This window comes from Strix uralensis, chromosome 3 (assembly GCF_047716275.1).
Source record: "Strix uralensis isolate ZFMK-TIS-50842 chromosome 3, bStrUra1, whole genome shotgun sequence".
Classification (NCBI taxonomy): domain Eukaryota; kingdom Metazoa; phylum Chordata; class Aves; order Strigiformes; family Strigidae; genus Strix; species Strix uralensis.
In genome coordinates, this window is record NC_133974.1 from 90,313,997 (window position 1) to 90,333,234 (window position 19,238).

The 19,238-nt window shown below is 36.8% G+C and overlaps 1 protein-coding gene across 5 annotated transcripts in view; it reads left to right on the top strand.

The window, feature by feature from the left end:
• Positions 1 to 19,238, top strand: part of SPAST (spastin) — a 40,307-nt gene that overhangs the window by 10,244 nt on the left and 10,825 nt on the right. For 3 of the 5 annotated variants that reach the window (XM_074863293.1, XM_074863294.1, XM_074863295.1), the window contains 11 exons: positions 1,342 to 1,437; positions 8,561 to 8,745; positions 9,786 to 9,919; positions 10,245 to 10,338; positions 13,147 to 13,221; positions 14,474 to 14,545; positions 15,074 to 15,149; positions 15,658 to 15,749; positions 17,517 to 17,596; positions 18,421 to 18,463; positions 19,142 to 19,221. In XM_074863293.1, the coding sequence (XP_074719394.1) occupies positions 1,342 to 1,437; positions 8,561 to 8,745; positions 9,786 to 9,919; positions 10,245 to 10,338; positions 13,147 to 13,221; positions 14,474 to 14,545; positions 15,074 to 15,149; positions 15,658 to 15,749; positions 17,517 to 17,596; positions 18,421 to 18,463; positions 19,142 to 19,221 (1,027 nt within the window). The remainder of the gene's footprint in view (positions 1 to 1,341; positions 1,438 to 8,560; positions 8,746 to 9,785; positions 9,920 to 10,244; positions 10,339 to 13,146; positions 13,222 to 14,473; positions 14,546 to 15,073; positions 15,150 to 15,657; positions 15,750 to 17,516; positions 17,597 to 18,420; positions 18,464 to 19,141; positions 19,222 to 19,238) is intronic. The other 2 variants (XM_074863296.1, XM_074863297.1) reach the window with 1 other exon arrangement.

The window sequence follows — 19,238 nt, forward strand, 5'->3', positions numbered from 1 at the left end:
TTTGCCTGTGGCTATTAAGTTTTCACTCAACTGTATCTTCTTCAGTCTGAATATTATTATTAAACCATTACTTAAACTATTGGGTCTAAAGATACTTTTCAGGGAAGAGTGAGTGATCAGGAGTGGGCAGAAGAAGAAAGAAATGAAGCAGAAAGACTGGAAAAAGATCTGTAATAGACAAAGAAGTGGAAGCAAGGAAGTGTTTATACTTGTTGATTGTACAACCTGCAAGTCCTGAATGGCAATTCTTCCTCCAGTCAGGGCATTTATGATCATGGGTTCGCATATTTTCAGTAGAGTTTCTTTTGCAATATGTGCTTTCGTGTTGCCAGAGGACATTGCTCCTCTACTTGGCCCTCTCTCTTCCTGCAGTTTCTTGGTACTGTTATCTCCTGGGGGAGAGGAGAGGGAAAAAAAGGAGGGGGAGGGGGAGTGTTACAGTGTTTGCCTTGCATCCTTGCAAACCTTGTTTTGTTTTTACCAAAAAAGGGTGTGTGTGTGTGAAAATGGTGGGAGAGGCTGTAAAGCACCCCAAAAGTAAGGCCTAGAGGTTTTTAACTGCAGTGGGAAAAGCAGGAGTGGTAGGTGAGCTGCAGAGAACATACGGTTCTGAGACTTAATTCTTGTTTTGTGTCGTTTGCAGCCTTATGCCTCCTTGACTTGCGCTTTGGCTGGTTTATCATGACTACTTAATTTCTTTTTCCTTAATCTTTAACCTTACAAATCTTGTATTCAGATGTTTCTGAACTTAATCCTCTTAAAGGCTTGCATGACAATTTTATTGACTTAATTTCAAGGCAATTATATTTCTAAATAGAGATCTTGAAAGACATCATTGTAATGTATATATGGTGTTTTGCTTGAACAATTGAGGTTTCTGTAAAATGTCGACTGGCTGTTACTACTGAAGTGGAACATTTAATTTGCAGGCAAGTGATGACTCCTTGCAGCCGGTCAAAAGTAAGATCTTGGGGGAGGACTTTCAGAAATGGGTTATCAACACAAGTATTTAGTAAATGAAGTTGAATTTATCCTGACCGTTGCTTTTTTGGAAGTAACTACAATCACTAGACTGGAAAGATTGTTGTAATTAACTCAGCCGTAAATGGCTAGTTTTAAAGCTATTTTCAGTCACGTTCATACTGACAGAATTTTCTTACAAATTTGTTAAACATGTAGAATAGATAGAAATACTCCTTTTATCTTTAACCCGGTATCAAGTATAACAAAGCCAAACTTGACATTTGTGTGTTCAACATACATAAATTTTCTTGGTTCATTTTTATTTTTTGTTTGTTTATTTTGTCCTTTTTCCTCCCTCCCCCTCTGTCTACTGTGTAGAGAAGCTGCAGGCAGTTTTGCAAATTTCCAAGCCGCAAATGGAGGTCTGTAATGACAGTACTAACCTGGCATGCCGCAATGGACATCTCCAGTCAGGTGGGTTTGGTTTTACCAGTGCCTATTGAGGGGATGTCTCTCAGTTTCTGGTGTATTACAGGGAAAAATACGCAATGCTATGTTCTGGCACCACCAGCTTTTAAAAAAACTGTTTTATATTTCTATTTTTAAAGGCTTTCTATAAAATACATTCCATCCTTTCTATGACTTTGACAACACTGTTTTATTTTGTAGTATTCAGTTCTCTCTTACAATGACTGTCCTAGAATTCAAAACTATTTACTAAGACAACATTTTAGAAAATATTTCTCATGGTATATTCTTAAAGGAATTAAATTAAAGCTGTTTTAGAAAGTGTCAAAGTCAATGTAGGATATGGAGGTTATATATTGTGCCTACATAAGTAGTTCTTCCTTTATTGTATTGTGAGAGTGAATGTGCATTTGCATTAAGCTGCTTTACATTCCAGGGTTTTTTACTCTTAGAAAGTGATACATGATTAAAACAAGGAGGAAGAAAACAGCTCTTGCTTTTTGTCAAAGAAGGTTGTCTTTATCCTTTCCCAGACGACTGCACCAGGGATACTAAAGTACCAGAAGTAAACTTGTTTGTCCATACACAAGGACTAGAGTTGCTGTGCTGTTTATGAATTGTCTTCAGGGAATGTTTTAAGCCAGCAGTAGGATATTGTCACAACTGTAATCTCAACTGATAATCTGTACAGTAGATTTATAATGAGATTAAATAAAATAGAGAGCTAACAAGCAATGGAATGCGTAAAGCTTGTCTACTGAGTCAAGAGCAGTATTCAGTTTTTAGAGTAACTAAACTTGAAGCTTAGTGTAAACAACATACTCTTTTTTTAGCTCCATTTCTAGTTTTGAAGTCGTCTTACTGTTTGATTTTATTCTTTCCAGTGTATGAGAAGTTAAAGTAGTGGAACTGTGTCATGTTAGGCACCTTTAGATTACTGTATGTGTGGTATTTTTCTACATTTGTCAAAAAGATCTAGTTAAAATGGCTCTTTAGTATAAGTTCCTATGTAGATTGAGCTTGAGAACTCTTTACCTTAAATGATCCAATACAACTCTTGTCTTTATACCTCATTGGCTAGAGGTTGAATGAACAGATACGTACATACACGCAAAAGTTGATAACATGCTCCATCTAATTCAGTATGAACAGCTTTTTCTTTAAACTCTTTATATGTTTTTTGCCTTTTTCTCAATGTATCTCAGAATTGGATGCTGCAGGAGAAGGTTAGACCGAGCTTTCACTCTTAAAAGTGTTAATTTAGTTACTTAAATCAGTTAGTAACAAAGCATAGAGTATCCATTGGCACCTACTGGAAATGAAAAAAACATTTTGCCAGTTCTGTGGCGTGTTTTTATTGGCAGAAATTCCTGTCTGCCAGGAGCAGCAGTAGGTGGTTGATGTTGGTAAAGTTGTGGAAATTGCCATTAGTCAGTTTACCCATTTGGAGTCTTATTCATGGTGACATATAGAAGATGGATGACTGAACCATTTCTGCAAAACTGTGAAGGAAAGGGTAGTGAAACAACTGCAAAGGAAGATCCCCATGATCTTCCAGGGATGCTTTTTTCTGAGAAAGTGTGTTCTGACTTTCTGAAAAGGAATGCTGGCTAATGGAGAAACTTCCATTTACCAGGCTCAGGGGGATCTGAGAAGAGACAGAAGGACTAAAGGTACCAGGTATCTACTGATTACTTTGAACAAGACTTCAGGAGGCTTCCATTTTCATTTATGTTGCCAAGGGTAAACTTTAGATTCGTAACTTGTGGAAGTTGGATGTTTACCCAAAGTATGGAACTTCTCCTGCAGCTGTGGGGTCCCTGATAGTACCAGGGAAGTCAGCCTATGAAGAGTCATCTGAATTTCTTAATTGGCTGGTGCTTACGCTTGCATGCTCACTCTCTTGTGCTCTCTCTGTCTCTTTTTTTTTTTTTTTTGGGTGTGGGGGGAGGGAGTCTTGTTTGTAAGATGTGCTACACTCTTTTAAAAATATTTCCTTTATACATGTTGTAATAAGGGTGATATTTTCACACAAACAAGAGCAATCATTTAAGAACACAAAGTTGATAACTGTACAAAATCAGCTTGCAGGCTACTTGGGATAAGAGGACTGCTCTTACTGAGACAGTAGAGGTGCTGCAGAGTTAGCGAGCCACAGGGCTCTGGCATAAGCTTCATTTTTCTATCTACATAAACTGTTACCCACACTGTTGCCTAATCAGGCTGGGCTTTTTAGAAGTCCAGGATTTTATGACGTGTGAAACATGGTCATTCATAGTTTTAACATCAAGAAAATGCCTTTTTGCCCTTTCTTTGGTCAAAAAGTGGTTTGCTTTCTTTCATTTGCCTTTAAAGGCCAAAGTCTTTAAAGATGTTATTGCTTCTTAATTCTGTCCGACATTCTATTCTCACAGCTATACTGCACATTTTTTGTTTTTCAAAATGTTACTGATTTGAGATTCTTCCTTCTTCCAAGGTACTGTGTCAGCCTTTCAGACCAATTTACTTGATTCTAGCACAAATGACTACCTATCCCTGTCTTCCTCATTCATAGTTACCTAACTTACCTGAATAGCTAGAGATTTTTCTTTAAAATTTGATAGATTTGCAACGAGGTTTTTATAAGACCTCATTACAGCAGTATCACCTGCCCTTCAGTTGCAGAAGGCTATGCAGTAACTTGTCTTAAGAGTAATGACAAGTAGCCTTGACACAAAACTTTATTTTGAAATACATATTTATTGTTTAATTTCCATCATTCTTGTTCTCATAGCAATCTTAAATTGGATGTAAAACAATTTAACTGGTTTTGGGGGTTTTTTGCTCAGACATGCATGTTTTCCTCTGCATTGCGGGTTGTTATTTTTTGTTTTTTAAACTAGCTCGGGAAGGAGATTATGCCAGTTTTGCCAAAGGCAGTGTTTGAGTTTTATGAAGTTATTTACTGTGCATACAATACTAGTAGTATTACAGTAATTCCAGTGTACTATTTTACATTTAACATGTAAATCTCAGCGTGATATACAATCAGAGAAAGCATTAAATTTCTCTTTCTTACCACAACATTATCACTGTGCAAGTAGCTAGTATTTTATCTCAATTTTCACTCAGAAGGATTTGCTGACATGTCTTTAATAGTGGGCATGTATTGGCAGTGTTTTTTAAGTTGCAAAAATTCTACTCTTAATACTGAAGTTTTTTAAGGAGTTTCCCAAGTGGAAGAACAAGTAGCAGTAAAAACAGTTTTTAACACCATAATTTGGCAACAGCGGTTGGACACAGCTCTATCAGTTCAGAAGGAGAACAACTGTGTCCTTGATCTGTGTAGCTGTGCTACCATTTGAAACGTGGAACAGGTACTTGTTAGTTGCTGAAATTTTCTGTTAGGTAGATTTTATTACTTGAATGTACCTATTTGAAAAAATCTGAATATAATCTTTGAAGGACTTACTATTTTGGGGGCTATTGTGAATGCTGATCTTGAATTAACTACATCTTGCAATTGGTTCATGTAGTTTGCTGTGCAGTATTTGCAGAAAATGTATAGCTAAGCACTTCAAAGATGATTTTTTTTTTTTGATAAAACTACATACGTAAAATTACAGACAATTCTAGACTGGTGAATTATTGGGTTGTTTTTTCCATCTTGGAGTCCACAGGCCACATACAATAACTTCTCCTAGTCACTTTATATCAGTATCAATAGGCATATGTAAGGAATTTCTGAAGAATATTCCCTGATGATTTTTAAGCTTTCACAGCTAAAAGCTGGAAACTGTTCTGCAATACTGGATTTGCTGCTGCTAATTTTAAACTGGGGTTTTTTGATGCTTAAAAAGGTATAAACCAGCAGAAACTTGTTTCTTAATATGATCCTTAATCTGGTTTAGATGCACGAAAGAAATTATAATTGGTTTGCTTTTTAGAAATACAAAGCATGCTGTTATCTTTACTAAATAAATAAGCTAGAGATGCGTTTTTCTCAGATTGTTTCTGTGTTTCCATGTGTGTAGTATAATCAAGCTTCTCTTAAAGCTGTTTGAACGTATCCTTACTTCACTTTACCTTTAAAAACAGTTAAATATAATGAATGCATTTTAACATTTGTGTGAGGGAGTCTGAAATTGGGCATCTGTGTCTGCAGCTTATCACAATTTAACCAATAGAAAACCTTAGACAAAATTTTGCTCCTTGTTTGTAATTTGCTTGTTGTGTATATATTTGGATGACAGATTAAAATTACAGAAATGCTTTCAGGACCGGATAGTTACTGGTTTTGTATTATCTAGTAGTGTTAGCTTGGAGCTTTGAAGTAAATTATTCTGTCCAGTCAAGAATGAGAGAGTAAAATCAAAATTATCAAGCCCCTATTACTATCCTATAAGTATATATGAAGTAGACAATTGAATTGTTCAGTGTTTCAAATACACTTGAAAAAATACCATGGTCTGTCTGTGTCATTAGAACATGTTTTAGGCACTTCCTTACTGTTTTATACAGAAGAGTGAAACATCTGGCAAAAGGCTGCTGGAGATATTGCAAGGGTTTTAAGGCCACTCGCAGCACGTTTTCTGTCTTTCAGCAGATGACAAATACAAATGGATAAGAAATGTGTTTTGGGGGTTTTGCGTTTGTTACAGCAAAACATATATTTTATATAATGAAATAATAGGGCCTATCAGTCTGACAGGAGACATACATGTGCTCTTAAACACTTCACCTTTTAGAAATAGGTAAACTTTAGATAAACTCTGATTCTGAAAAGTTTGATCACATTTCTGTTTGCTTCTTCAATGAAAAATTGTATATAAATGAAGTTTTCCTCTGGAGTTGACACAGAACAACTATGTTCAAGAGTAGTACATCAGTTCTTCTTTCTGTGCTATGCATCAGGACTGACCACAGGACATATGTAAACTTAGTGATCTTGATTCCTGGAGGTGTAGCTAGAGTAAATTGTAATTTGTATTTAAACCTTTCTTTTTTTCCCTTCCCTTCCCTGTATTTCCAGCTTCCTGAAATACTTCTTACTTGTGCAATTTTATGATACTCAAAATTGCAATGTATGTGTATTGTTCTCAATAATGGGAGTAGTTCTGGGAAAGTGTGATTATTGAGCAACATGTTATGGTGAAGGAGATGGAGAAAAACTACTTTAGTTTTTTGAAGCCTTCCCGTGTTGACTTTAAGCCAGCTGTGCAAATGAGGCTGAAGGGGAAAAAAACCCCAAACAACCACCAAACTGAGTGCCACCTTTTGCTTAAATTGGACCAAAGTGTTGAGTAGCTAGGATTTTTTAATAGATTCATATACTGCTTTTTTGAACTTGAACATTACTAAGTGTGCCTAATTTTGAAGAGTTTTTGACTTGGAAATTCCTGTGCAGGAATGACTAAGTAAATTTAATCAGTTTTGGATCTGTGTGTGATTTAATCAGTAGCCAGTTTTGGGGTTTTTTGTTTGTTTGTTTTTTACAAGAAATATCTTGCACATAAATGTAACTAGTCATATTCTTCAAGTTCCCTTGTTTTCTTGCATATTGATAAATCTGCATTATTTACAATAAGCCCTGCAGAATTTCTGTAACTCTTAAAATGGGTAGATTTGTGACTGAAGAAAGGCTTTAAAAGCTTGTTAGCTAAGTAGTTCAACACACAGATAACTGCAGGTTGTGTGAAGATTTGCTACTGGTATAGTATGCAAGACTTCTATGTTTAAAGAGTCTGAGAACATGGAGTAATTAATTGATCCTTCCATGATACTGTTTCACTGGAGTAGTCTTGAATTTTTTAAACACAACATTCAAAATGATGAAGCTTTCTACTTAAAGTATTTTTCACTGAATGGCAATACTATAAACTAAAAATTCTTTGTAGAGTCATTGGCTTCCTTAAAAATCGGGATTCTTTGGCTCATTGCTTAAGACTAACTAGTCAAACTGAGTTGCAGATTTCTGAAATCTTAGTGAAGAAACTTGTGGCTGAAATCCATCTTGAGCTTCCTTGCCTCTGACGCTGTATTTCTCTTATCTAATCAAAAGGCTCCTTAATCCTTTTAAAAGAATATAAAATAAGACAGTATTTAGTTTCCATTGCAGACAACAGTACTGTACTAGACAGCTTCCAGTACAGTGTTCTCACCACAAAGAAAACCGTGATCTGATGCTGTGCTCTAATCATTAACCAGCCTGACCAAACTGCGCACTCACTGTAGCGCGTTCTTACCTCTTAGTCTGTGTTTTGATGTTTTACACTTGCCATTTCTGTGCCGAGGAACCTTATTTTAGTGTGTATCCCATACAGAGAATGTAGAAATCGAGTGCCATTTCATTTACTCTGGACCAAAATGGTCTTTTGTAGTTTGATGACCTGTGGCCAGGATGTTAAGTTTTATCTGTCACCTAATACGAGACCTTCCTGCTCATAATGGAGGTGAATTAGAGTAAGGGTGAATGGAATGTGTGGCAGTGTTAAATTCAGTGGTGTAATACAGTATTTTAAGACTTAATTTCAAATGTAGGAAGATAAGCTGCTTCAGAGCTGTCCATTCAGAATTTACTTACACCTTGAGATTCCTGAAGTGAAACAAAGTTGTAAGAAAAAGCTCCTGGTAGTTGCTTGCAGGTATAACTATTTTAATTTTCCCAAATTAAAGTGCCTTGATGAAGCTTCTGTGTAGAAGGTGTTAAATAGTCTCAGCTAGCATCCAGCTAGCCTGCTAACATCGCTTAAGGAATGCATGCTCTCAACCTAATGGCTTGAGATTTGAGGATTATTATAATGATTATTTTTAGGAGTTCTTGGGAAGGAAAATCTTCTGGCTGGTGTTCTGCCTTCTTCTGTCTTAAGGAATAGATGATGTTCTTCCCTTGTTATAGGACCTAACCATGTCCAGTTTTTCTAAGATGACTTAACTAGTGTTGGTTTTGAGAACTCCTAAAAGTTCAAAACTTAACTTTAAGAGAAAGCTACAGTTATTATCCCTTTAAAAGTAGTAAACTTATTTAAAAGCTCGCATTACTCTGCTATAATACTGTATTATATGTGTCAACAATACTGTCTTCAAGTTAGAATTCATGGTAAAAGTATAACTGCTAAAAATGTTCTCATAACATTGGTTTTCTTTATAGAAAGTGGAGCCGTTCCAAAAAAGAAGGATCCCTTAACACACACGAGTAATTCCCTTCCTCGTTCAAAAACTATTGCAAAAACTGGATCCACAGGCCTTTCAGGTCACCATAGAACACCTAGTTACAGCGGGATATCAACTTCTGTGTCTAGACCAGCACCTAATCCTGCAGCTTCAACTCATAAGGTATGGTAAGGATAAATACAGCAGTATACACTTGGAAAGTCCATGTAAATTCCAGAACAAACTTTGAATTTACTGCCTTTATTGCAGTATTGTAGTAGCAGAAAGTTCCTGGAAAAAAGAAACCTAAACCCCTAAATTTTTGGCCAAGCCTCTGGAGCTAGACTGCACAGTGGATTTTACAAATAGTGAAGCATTGAGTGACTGCATGGGCAAATCGGTATTAATTGTGATCACAGTAATAACTGATAATACTTGTTTTGAAAATTGCCTGGGAAGCTGAGGACAAATTATCTAGGAGAAGAATAAATATTACTCCCAGTATGTAAAAGGTGGAGAAAAAAATCCCTTTTACTCCAGAACTACAGATTATCCCCCCTCCACGTTCCTTCTCTTCCAAAGCATGTATGCACAGGTTGTATTGCAACAACATTGAAAAGCAAATTATGGTTAGATTGTGACAGAAATACAAAAGTAAGTCCTATACTAATAAGACAGAAAAATGGTGAATTTCTTTTGACCCATCTCTTTCCCTTCCATCCGTATCTCCCCCCTGCTTCTCCTACAATAAAGTAGAATAAAGAGCAGAATGGACAGATGCTCAATGCAGTTAAGCATTATCACTGCTATAACATGAAGGGCTTTTAAGTAACCTGTTAGCCAAGTATGACAGCAGTAGAAATTCTTGCTTATAGGTATTGAGAGTCTGAAACAGTTTGTGATGCTCTATTGCTAGAGTGTGCTGGGGGAAGATACCATAGTTAACTACAACTAATTATCTTTAAAAAAAACCCAACAAACAAATAATCCCCAAACCAAAATCAAACCAAAAACCCCCTCTCCACTGGAGCCTAAGATGCTCTACTTGTGGCTGAATATGATAGTATGATTTGTAGCAAAATACAGCATCAGAATATCTGGTATGTGTTAATGTATTAGGTCTTACTGAAGCATATGAAATGTAAAAGTAATTTTGTAAACAGTATGCTTTAAAAGTATGAAGCTGTTTTTTTGTTTGGGTTTTTTCCTTCCCCCCTCTCCAGGCTGTGCCTAAAAATAGCAGAACAAATAAGCCTTCTACTCCTACCACCGCTCCTCGAAAAAAGAAAGACATGAAGATATTTAGAAATGTGGACAGTAATCTTGCTAATCTTATCCTGAATGAAATTGTTGATAGGTAAGTCTGAAGAAAAGTAGACTTTTCAATGCAGAAAACGAGGTTTTTGTTCAGTACAGTCTTGGTCCACTTGAAATGAAAATTAGTACTTTTTCTTTGTTGTGGGTTTTTTGGGGGTTGTTTTGGATTTTCTTTTTGTTGTTACTTTGGCAAAAGGATGAAAATTCAAATCAGAAATGCTTATCTTTTTAAATGCTTAGCAATATAAGTTGCAGATTTCCTCAGAAGGGTTCTGTATAAATAGTCAAATGCATTAAATTAGTCAGCTGCAGCTGAAAAAGAGTATCTCATTGTTAGACTAATTAGTATTCCATTTCTTTGTTAGTGGGCCAGCTGTCAAATTTGATGATATTGCAGGGCAGGAACTGGCTAAACAAGCTTTGCAAGAAATTGTTATCCTACCTTCTCTTAGACCTGAGGTAAGCAACTGGGTTTTGTTATCACACTGTCACAGAATCAGAAAAACATATGGTGCTTCACACATGAAGTGGTGAATCTTGAATCCTGTCTTTACTGGTTATGATTGTTATCGATAGCCGTGTGGTGATAGCTGTCTTGGAAAAGGAAAATGAAGAATTTATGTGTTAAAATACTACCACAAAATTCCTTGTCTTCTGGTTAGTGTTGGAGAAAGTGACTGAGGCAATAGCTTAATAAAAATAAATGAAACAAAACAAAAAAAACCCCAGCAAATTACAGACCCCTAAAACAACAAACCAAAAACCAACAAAAAAAATCCTGGAAATTTGTGAGGCTGACGGTTCCAGATGGGTATAGCTGTGTGTCCAACCCTATATGGACATGTAGATGACAAAGCCGATAACTGGAAGAGTGAAACAGTTGAGATTTGTATAGGTAAATTAAATCATGACATGATCTGATTTGAAAAATAGTAAATTGGTATTTTGGTCATGTTCTCTGTGTGGATATTGGTTAGACATTCTGAATAGTCTATGCACAGCAGGAGGGGATGCAAAGAGTACACTGAGGTGTGTAACACTTGAGGGCAGATTTCCTCTTGGATGAGTAGAAATTGGTCATTCAGGCTTTTATGTTATTTATCGTAGGTGGTACGTCAGCTACTGTGACTTCCTAGATTCAGGTCTGATCTATGTACTGCTGGAATTTTCTGAGCCACTTTTATTAAGAATTAAATCGACTGTTTTCTAAACTGGACTTGCTGAAAGCTGCTGGACTCTTGCAGAAATTTCATGAGACGATTTACTGCAGTGATGATTATTCAAGCAAAATTGCTGTTTGTTCTTTGTTTTCTTATGCATCTCTTCTGTCACATTGACGGGTGGCTGGAGTTGCTCTGTGGTCTGCCTCCTTAATGCAGTTTCTGGTTTCGAAGCGTCATGGGGAAGAAACCCTAAACCTGGCATAGCATCATAGGAATACTAGCCCTGAGGAAAACAAAGCTTTAGCATAAATATGCATGCTCTGGTATTCTTATGCCGAAGGAAAATGTCACTGTACTGTCTGTTATTACAGTGCTTTAGTATGTCAAGCTTTTGTTGTTCAGTAACACTAATACAGTGAGCTGGGTAGGAAGGACTTTGAGATGTGAGGCTTGAAATAGTTATGACTCTTCTAATAACAGTTGACATTTTCAATAAGGTCTTCGTATTACTGTAGCTAGCACTGGGTCTGACCTTGGTATAGGTTGAGATACAAGGACAAAATCCTCTGAATTTTTAAATGTTCCTTGGAAGAAAATAGGTTGTTTTTTTCTTTCCTTGTAAATCAACATGGTAGATGTGGCAACTATAGGTGAATATTTAGTAAATTAAATACTACTTCGGTTTTAACGTTAATGAGTTTTGAACTCAAATTCATATTTAAACAAGACAATGGTATTTTTGTAGGAGAGCAAGAGTTGAGTTGAATAAATAAAAAACACTGGCTGTAACCATTTCAGCAATACAATGCTAATAAAATGGTAGCAATTAGTTCAGACCATGTTCAGTATGATTAGTCTGTTAATAAAAACTTTAAAAGTTTAGTGGGTCTCAGTGATAAGTGGCAGTTGCAGCTGAACTGTGTAGGTGGTGATCAAGGTGAGGGAGAGTTGTAGATTTGGTCTGGACTATCTGAAAATGGTGTAACACCCTAAGAATGATTCCAAATGAAAGGAGTCAGGCAGGAGATGCACATGCTGGTGTGCAGCGTGAAAAGCAGAAACACTTGAGAAATGTAGTTATTCAGGTTAAAATGCTCCGATACATTTGTAGTGTAGCTGGTATGTATTAGTGAATAGGATCATGCTGGATAACTGGTTTTAGTGATCAAAGTCAAGCACAAACAAAATGCTGTGAATGATAAAATAATAGAGAAAATGCATGTTGGTCCATCATCTTTCAAACACTACACTGGTAATGGAGCCATTTGTTATGGTGGATATTGTGGAAAGCAGTGCCTGCTAACAGTGGCACTTGGACATGGTGTGTGCATATGGGACTCCCTGCTATTCCTTTTGGTTATTGTTGGAATTATTGGAAGCTGGAATGGAGGGCTGAGTGTGAGACCAAGAAAGGAACTGCAGAACTCTTGAGGAAAGTGGTAAAGACAAAGTGCTGGGGAAAACAGCCTACAGGAATAACTGAAAGGGATGTACTCTATGAGAATTTGTAGATTTGCTTGCTGTGATGCCACATATGATGGGTGCAATTTTATAGTGCAGGAAAGATGAATCCAATGCAAATTGAGAGGGAGGAGATTATTATCAGCAGTATTTAGAGAGAGTAGGTGGTTAAGTAGTATTTTAAATAGTTTCGGTGAAGGCTTGTCTTCTCAAGTTTCATGTAATTAAGAAAAAAGAAAGATGAGGGAGTTCTTCCACATGGATTTAGTAGGAACATTGCTTTAACTCCCTTACTACACACCTGCATTCCCCCCTTCTTAAAATGAATTGATGCTTTAAAATTGTTAGTCTGGTTAGTTAACACTGGCTGGTGACACTGGAAAGTGTTACTGCCTGTTATACTGCTTTCACAGGGTGTCTGTGCACAGAACAGTTGTAATGTAATTCAACTGTTATGTGGAAGAAAACAATATGCATTAGGTCAAGTTACTAATAGAATGTAGTTCTGTAAAAACCTGTACTGTTGTAGCACTGCTACTGCTAGGCAGTGAGCCATTCCTCAATCTTAAGCCATTTTCTTAGGAAGGTAAGTCAACATTTTCTTTAAGTCTCTGAAGGCAATTTACGATGATGTACTTTCCAGTTATTTACAGGACTTAGAGCTCCTGCACGTGGATTATTGCTGTTTGGCCCGCCAGGAAATGGGAAGACAATGTTGGTAAGAAAATTACTTCACGCATGAGTTGGTGGACTTAAAATGTAACCATGAGGGGTGGCTTTCAGTTTGGGTGTTGTAGTAATAAACTGTGCATTCTTCCTGGATATGTGTTATGGTGTAAATTTAATACAGAAATGCAATGTTGTTCCTAACTGTGGATTTCATGGGGGAGGTAATTCCTAAACTGTTCTCTATTTAATTCTCTTCAATATCACAAGTAATATTTTAAAACAAATTAGCAAGTCCAAGATTCATTTTCAGAGAGAGTAAAAGTAACGTCGTTAATTATGTACAGCAGTGATTATCACAAATGGTTTGCTCTCCACTAAAATGTACTAGAAGTATGTTTTGGAAATGGGGATGGAGCACAGTAGCAAGGAAGGGAGATGTCTGACTTCCACACTGCTATGTAAGGAGCATAAGTGCTGTGGAACTGTCTGGCTGCTGCATGTTTTCTCAGCCTGATGTACTGGGTTCAGGGGACTGGAGGGAAATGGCTGTGCATCAGCCAGGGAGCGTCGCATGTCCTGCTGCAGCTGAGCCAGGCGCATGGTCCTGCATCACATGGCGTGGCTGCAGCTGCACACTCCCCTCGCTGATACTGAAGCTGGATCAGCTCTGAAGCGCAGAAGTGTGAATACTGAGCAGCTCACTTTGCCTCATCTGTTTTGTTTTACATACTGGAACATAATTGCTAATCACTAAAATTAAAATGCATAACCAGGGAATCATAATTTCTTGAGTATAGTGAAACTGTTAAAGAGGAGAGTACGCTCTGTGAGTGTTCTGGTTGAACTGCTTCTTTTTCCCAGCCTTCCCCTGAAAACAGGTTTTGTATAGATAGGGAAAGGATAAAGGAAAAAAAACCCAACATAATATTTAAAATTATTTGATCCAACTGCTACTCTAAATCACCACCCTAAATTAGTTTAAATTGTTTCAGATACTCAGGATACATTGAAAGGATCTGGAGACTTGTATTATTCAGTAAGCAAGTTGTAGTTGGTTGTGGTGATGATGTGATCAGAGATGTCGAAGGGAATCTGGAAATTTTTCTAGTGGTTCAACCACTTATCCGTTCCTATTTGTAAGTGGCCTGTGCAGAAGTTTTCTGTAGCATCTTCAATGTGTTCCCTTTGAATGAATAGGGGTTTTCAAGTCATCAATCAGGATATGAGTGCTAGCTACAGAAGCAGAGAGGTATCTTCAGTGTGGTGTTTTTAAAAGTACTGGTTTTTTTCCCCTCTCCTAGGCCAAAGCAGTTGCTGCGGAATCAAATGCTACTTTCTTTAATATAAGTGCAGCAAGCCTAACTTCAAAATACGTAAGTAGCAACTGTAAATTACATTGATCTGAAAACACACATGCTGTAATTGGGTCTTAACACGACCAAAGACTTCTGATGAGTCCTTGGTGAACTGCTAGCTGACAGTGAACATAAAGCTTTAAAAAGTGACTTGTGAAGTAAAAAGTTTTGTTTTGTGCTTGTAGTAACTCAGTGTCAAAGGCTTTTGCAATTCAGGATGACCCCAGCTGTCATACAGATGAATGGTTGTAGGCTTTTTCTTCTTTCAAAAGTAAATGAAATGGGTCCCATCTCCCTTTCGCTGTGATAATTTAGGCACAGAATTCTCTTGACAACTCAATTGTAATCATCAGTGAAGTTGTAACGTTTCTTTTAAGACATAAACAGTACTGTTGTATGTAACACTGAACTAGTGGTAATCTGAATGTGTATGAAGGGACTGAGTGTGGCTAGTTATTAGCAGGATTTTCTGTAGATCCTTAGGTTAGCTCTTCTGTAATAAACACTTTCTAAACTCCCTCCCAAAACAGTTTATTGTTGTTTTAGGTGGGTGAAGGAGAGAAACTGGTACGTGCTCTGTTTGCAGTAGCCAGAGAACTTCAGCCTTCTATAATTTTTATTGGTAAGACCTTAAATGTTGTTGGCTTTTGTATATTTTCTTAAAATAGTTTGACTTATTAAATTGAGATCATCGGGTAAACTTCTTTGAGTAATTCTGCAGTGTAGAGCAAGTGTCTCAGATATGACCTGCTGCCTAATCAGTACCGTACAGAGCATGTTAGATTACTGTTACATTATTTAATTGGTGTTAATAGTGGGAAGAAATGCCCTCAAAACCACAAATGCTGTACTACCTTTACAGAGTAAGTCCATTTATGTACTAAACTTCAAACATGAAAATAGGTTTTGCTTGTCCTGAGTTGCAGTTTATTATCAGCAGGGTTTTTTCTTCTATCTGTGCTTGGTGTTACCTATTCAAAGGACAACATGTTATACTGAGATCTGTCTGTCTCCTAGGGATTAAAGATCGGATCTCTCTTGTTGGAGCCCTATATTAGCAAAAGAACTTCAACAAATATGAAGGCTTTAATGTTGTATGCTTAATTAAGATGTATTTCTTTGTTTTTTAGATGAAGTTGATAGCCTTTTGTGTGAAAGACGAGAAGGTGAACATGATGCTAGTAGGCGTCTAAAAACAGAATTTTTAATAGAATTTGATGGTGTAAGTATTTAGTCTTGGATATTGTTTGATTTAGCTGAATTGGCTAATGTAGTGGGTGTCAGTACAAGCTACAGATCAAGCACAAATAGGATTTGGCTTCTGCGGTTTACCTCTGTCCCCTCCCCCCTCCCTTGGTTGTCAAACAGCTTTTTTTTATTGCTGTTAATTTTTCACCTGCTTACTGTAATATTCTGTAAAATTCAGTCTGGGGTGAAAGGTATTAATCTGAAGATGAGCTGAAGTAATGGGTTGAAAAACTATGGACAGAGAAGAAAGGGTAACAAATGGCAACAATAAAGGAGCTGTGAGAACAAATGTTCTTAACAGGGCAAGAGGGACACTTAAGGGTTAGGTAGAGTTGAGCCCTTGTTTGCAATTGCATGTTTTGGTGAAGGACATCTCTTCACTGTGGCAAAGTAAAATGATTAAATAGCTTTTAAGTAGTATCTTTTTGGTTTTTAAGGGATATGTGTCACAAAAGTATGCACTGTGAGAGGGGTAAGGTGAGACTTGAGGGATAAGGATTTCAAACAGATCATGGGTATACACAGCTCTGACATGGAAGGATTAATTTCTGTGTTAGTATGGTTTTTACTGAGCTGTAGATTTTTTTCTTGACATCACAGCCTAGAGATGACAGGATACAGTAAGAATATATTTGATAGCACGTATGTAATAGCCAGGAAAAGGAATGGGGTTTCATAGTTGGAGGGGGAACAAATGAGTATCACAATATTTTTCTGCCACACAGCACTGTGTTTTGTATTGAACAATCTCACTTTATATTCCACTAGAACAGTGGAATTTTGCTACAGTGTGAAGCAATAGTAATGAGGTACAGGAGGAGAAGTTATATAGACAAGAAGGCCAGGAAAAACTTCTCCAAAATGGGATGAATCAGGACAAGTAATGCAATGTGAGAGTGATACGCAGAAATTAGTATACACACAGTTTTCTCTTAAAATGAAAAGGGGAAAATAAAACATAATTAGTAAGTTAGAAAACTTTGGATCAAGGTGTAACTAGATCATACAACATTTCTGTGGAACATTTTGGACTCAGTAAGACAGCAATGAACTTAAGTCTATAAAGGATTGGATGCTAGGTGAATAATAATACATTTCAGATACCTAGATGTTTTCTCTGAAGTCTAGAAGCTGTAAGTCTCCATGTTCTTGAGTGTAAAATCAAGTCTTGCAATAGAGTGAATTGGGGGGAAAATTACTGTGTCTGTGTACATAGCTTACCATTTTGATTACTAGCTTCTTGTGAGACACATTAGATGAATCTCTGATCTGATTTAGTGGTTCTGGCTGTACCGTAGTCTAAAATTTTGATTCTGCCTTTCTCTGTAGGCTTCAAAACAATGTTTGGTGTTAAAACACACAACAGCAGAAAGTCTCTAGCTTTTTAAGCATAATTATCTCTGGATGACTAAACTTCTGAGTGCTTTTTGTTGTCTCATTTTTTTCCAGCATTGTAACATGCAATTCCACAGCAACATTTGTGCTCTTGCAAGACTCTTTTCAGGCGATATAACTTGGGCAGTGTCCTGTGTTTTACATTTCTTCTTTTGCATTTTACTTTTTCCTAGTTTGACTTTACATTTGTCTAAAGAATGTTTTAAAGCTAACTGCATGGAAAAAAAAAAAGCTTATACAGTAAGATCCCATCAGTGTGTTGAATGCACAGCAAGTCTCTAACTGGTTTTGTTGGGTTACTATGTGATGTGACCTGAAAGCTGCCTTGCCTTTCTGCATCATATAGGTGCAGTCTTCTGGAGAGGACAGAATACTTGTGATGGGAGCAACAAACAGGCCACAGGAGCTTGATGATGCTGTTCTCAGGTATCAAAATGTCTCTTTCTTTGTTTGCATACAATAATACGATGTTCATTATGAAAAGCAGGTTTTGCTAATTAGTGTCTTGGTTGTTTTAAGTTTTGGAATAAGTAGCAAAAGCTGTTTAGCAAGGTGAACCTCTCAGAGGTGCATGTCTCTTCTCTTTTGGGATACATCTGCACGAGCATGATTGCCTTGGAATTATCTAAAACAGCAGTACCCATTGAAATCAAATCAGCATTGTATAACACTCCTGCGTCTTATATATTGCTTTTTTTATATTTGGATCTTAATGGCATGATGAAGGAAGAAATTTGACCAGTGAAATGCAGTATTTCTTCTCTGTGAATATTGGTCTTCTGATGTCCCATGAAATTCCAGACCTTGCTGTAGATTTGCCTTAGGACTTCTTTGCTACAAGTTCTCATACTTTCTTCTCTTTTCATTCTTGATTGAGGAAAATAGCCATGTCAGCACTGTCTGAACAAATAAAACAGATTTTTAATGATTCCAAAGACTTTTTGTGTACAATGAAGAGATGCTTCATTTTGTTGCTCGTAGACAGTGGTATTTCTACCTTTAGGGTGTTTTCTCTCTGGGAGAAGTCTCATGACTTCAAGTAAGAGTAAGGTGACACCAGTGGCTCATGCATATTGTTTGTTTGGTGGTGGTTGTTTTGGGGTTTTTTTTTAACCTTTAGTTCCACTTCCTGGAATTTGATCATGTAAGTGAAGTTTTTACATTTGGTTTGATAAATGTTAGATCTGTATGTGCTAAAAACTTATAAAGGGGTGTGTGTGTATATGTATATATGTTTGGTTTTTTTCTAGACGATTCACCAAACGGGTATATGTGTCTTTACCAAATGAGGAAGTAAGTATTGTTTTCCATGCATCATCTTCATTTTAAGATCAATTTTATTAAAAAATAGTATAAAATACATTTTATAGGCTATTCTTTACTTGCCCTAGTGGGTGATTATAATTCTGTGAAGTAACTTCTGGCCCAGCTTGGCCATATACACTGTGCTTTAATTCTGGCGAGTATCTTAAGTTTTTGCATTTTTTTTTTTTTACAAGTGGTAGTAGCTACTCAGTATTTCTTGGCTAGTGAGGTGCTGCTTATATACTGGCAGGCATGGGCAAGTCTAAAGTAGGACTTGCAGGAGCATGTTTGGCTGGAGAAGAGCGTTTATTACAAAGATGAAAGTAGTTTTCTTAAAGTAATGTTTTTCAGCTCAACAGTAGATTAGGGTTTTTGATGAGGATTCTAATATATTATTCTTGAAGCAGTTTGACCCTTGATCTCATAACCCTATACTAGCTCCTATGAAGAAAATTAACTCTACCCCAGCCAAAACCAGCACCTTACCCTGTCTCTTTCTCTGAAGAGATGATAGTATATAGTCTAATCACAAAAGCGTTACAGGCAAGTTTAAACTAGCAAGGCACAAAAGCTAACCTGACAAACATGTAGTTTTGTTGTTGCAACAGAATTTTAAGTGTACCGTGAAAATCAGTTTTACATATGATAAATGTATCTTCTTTTCAGACAAGACTGGTTTTGCTAAAAAATCTTCTAAGCAAGCAAGGAAGTCCATTGACCCAAAAAGAGTTGGCACAACTGGCTAGGTAAGTATTTTGTAACT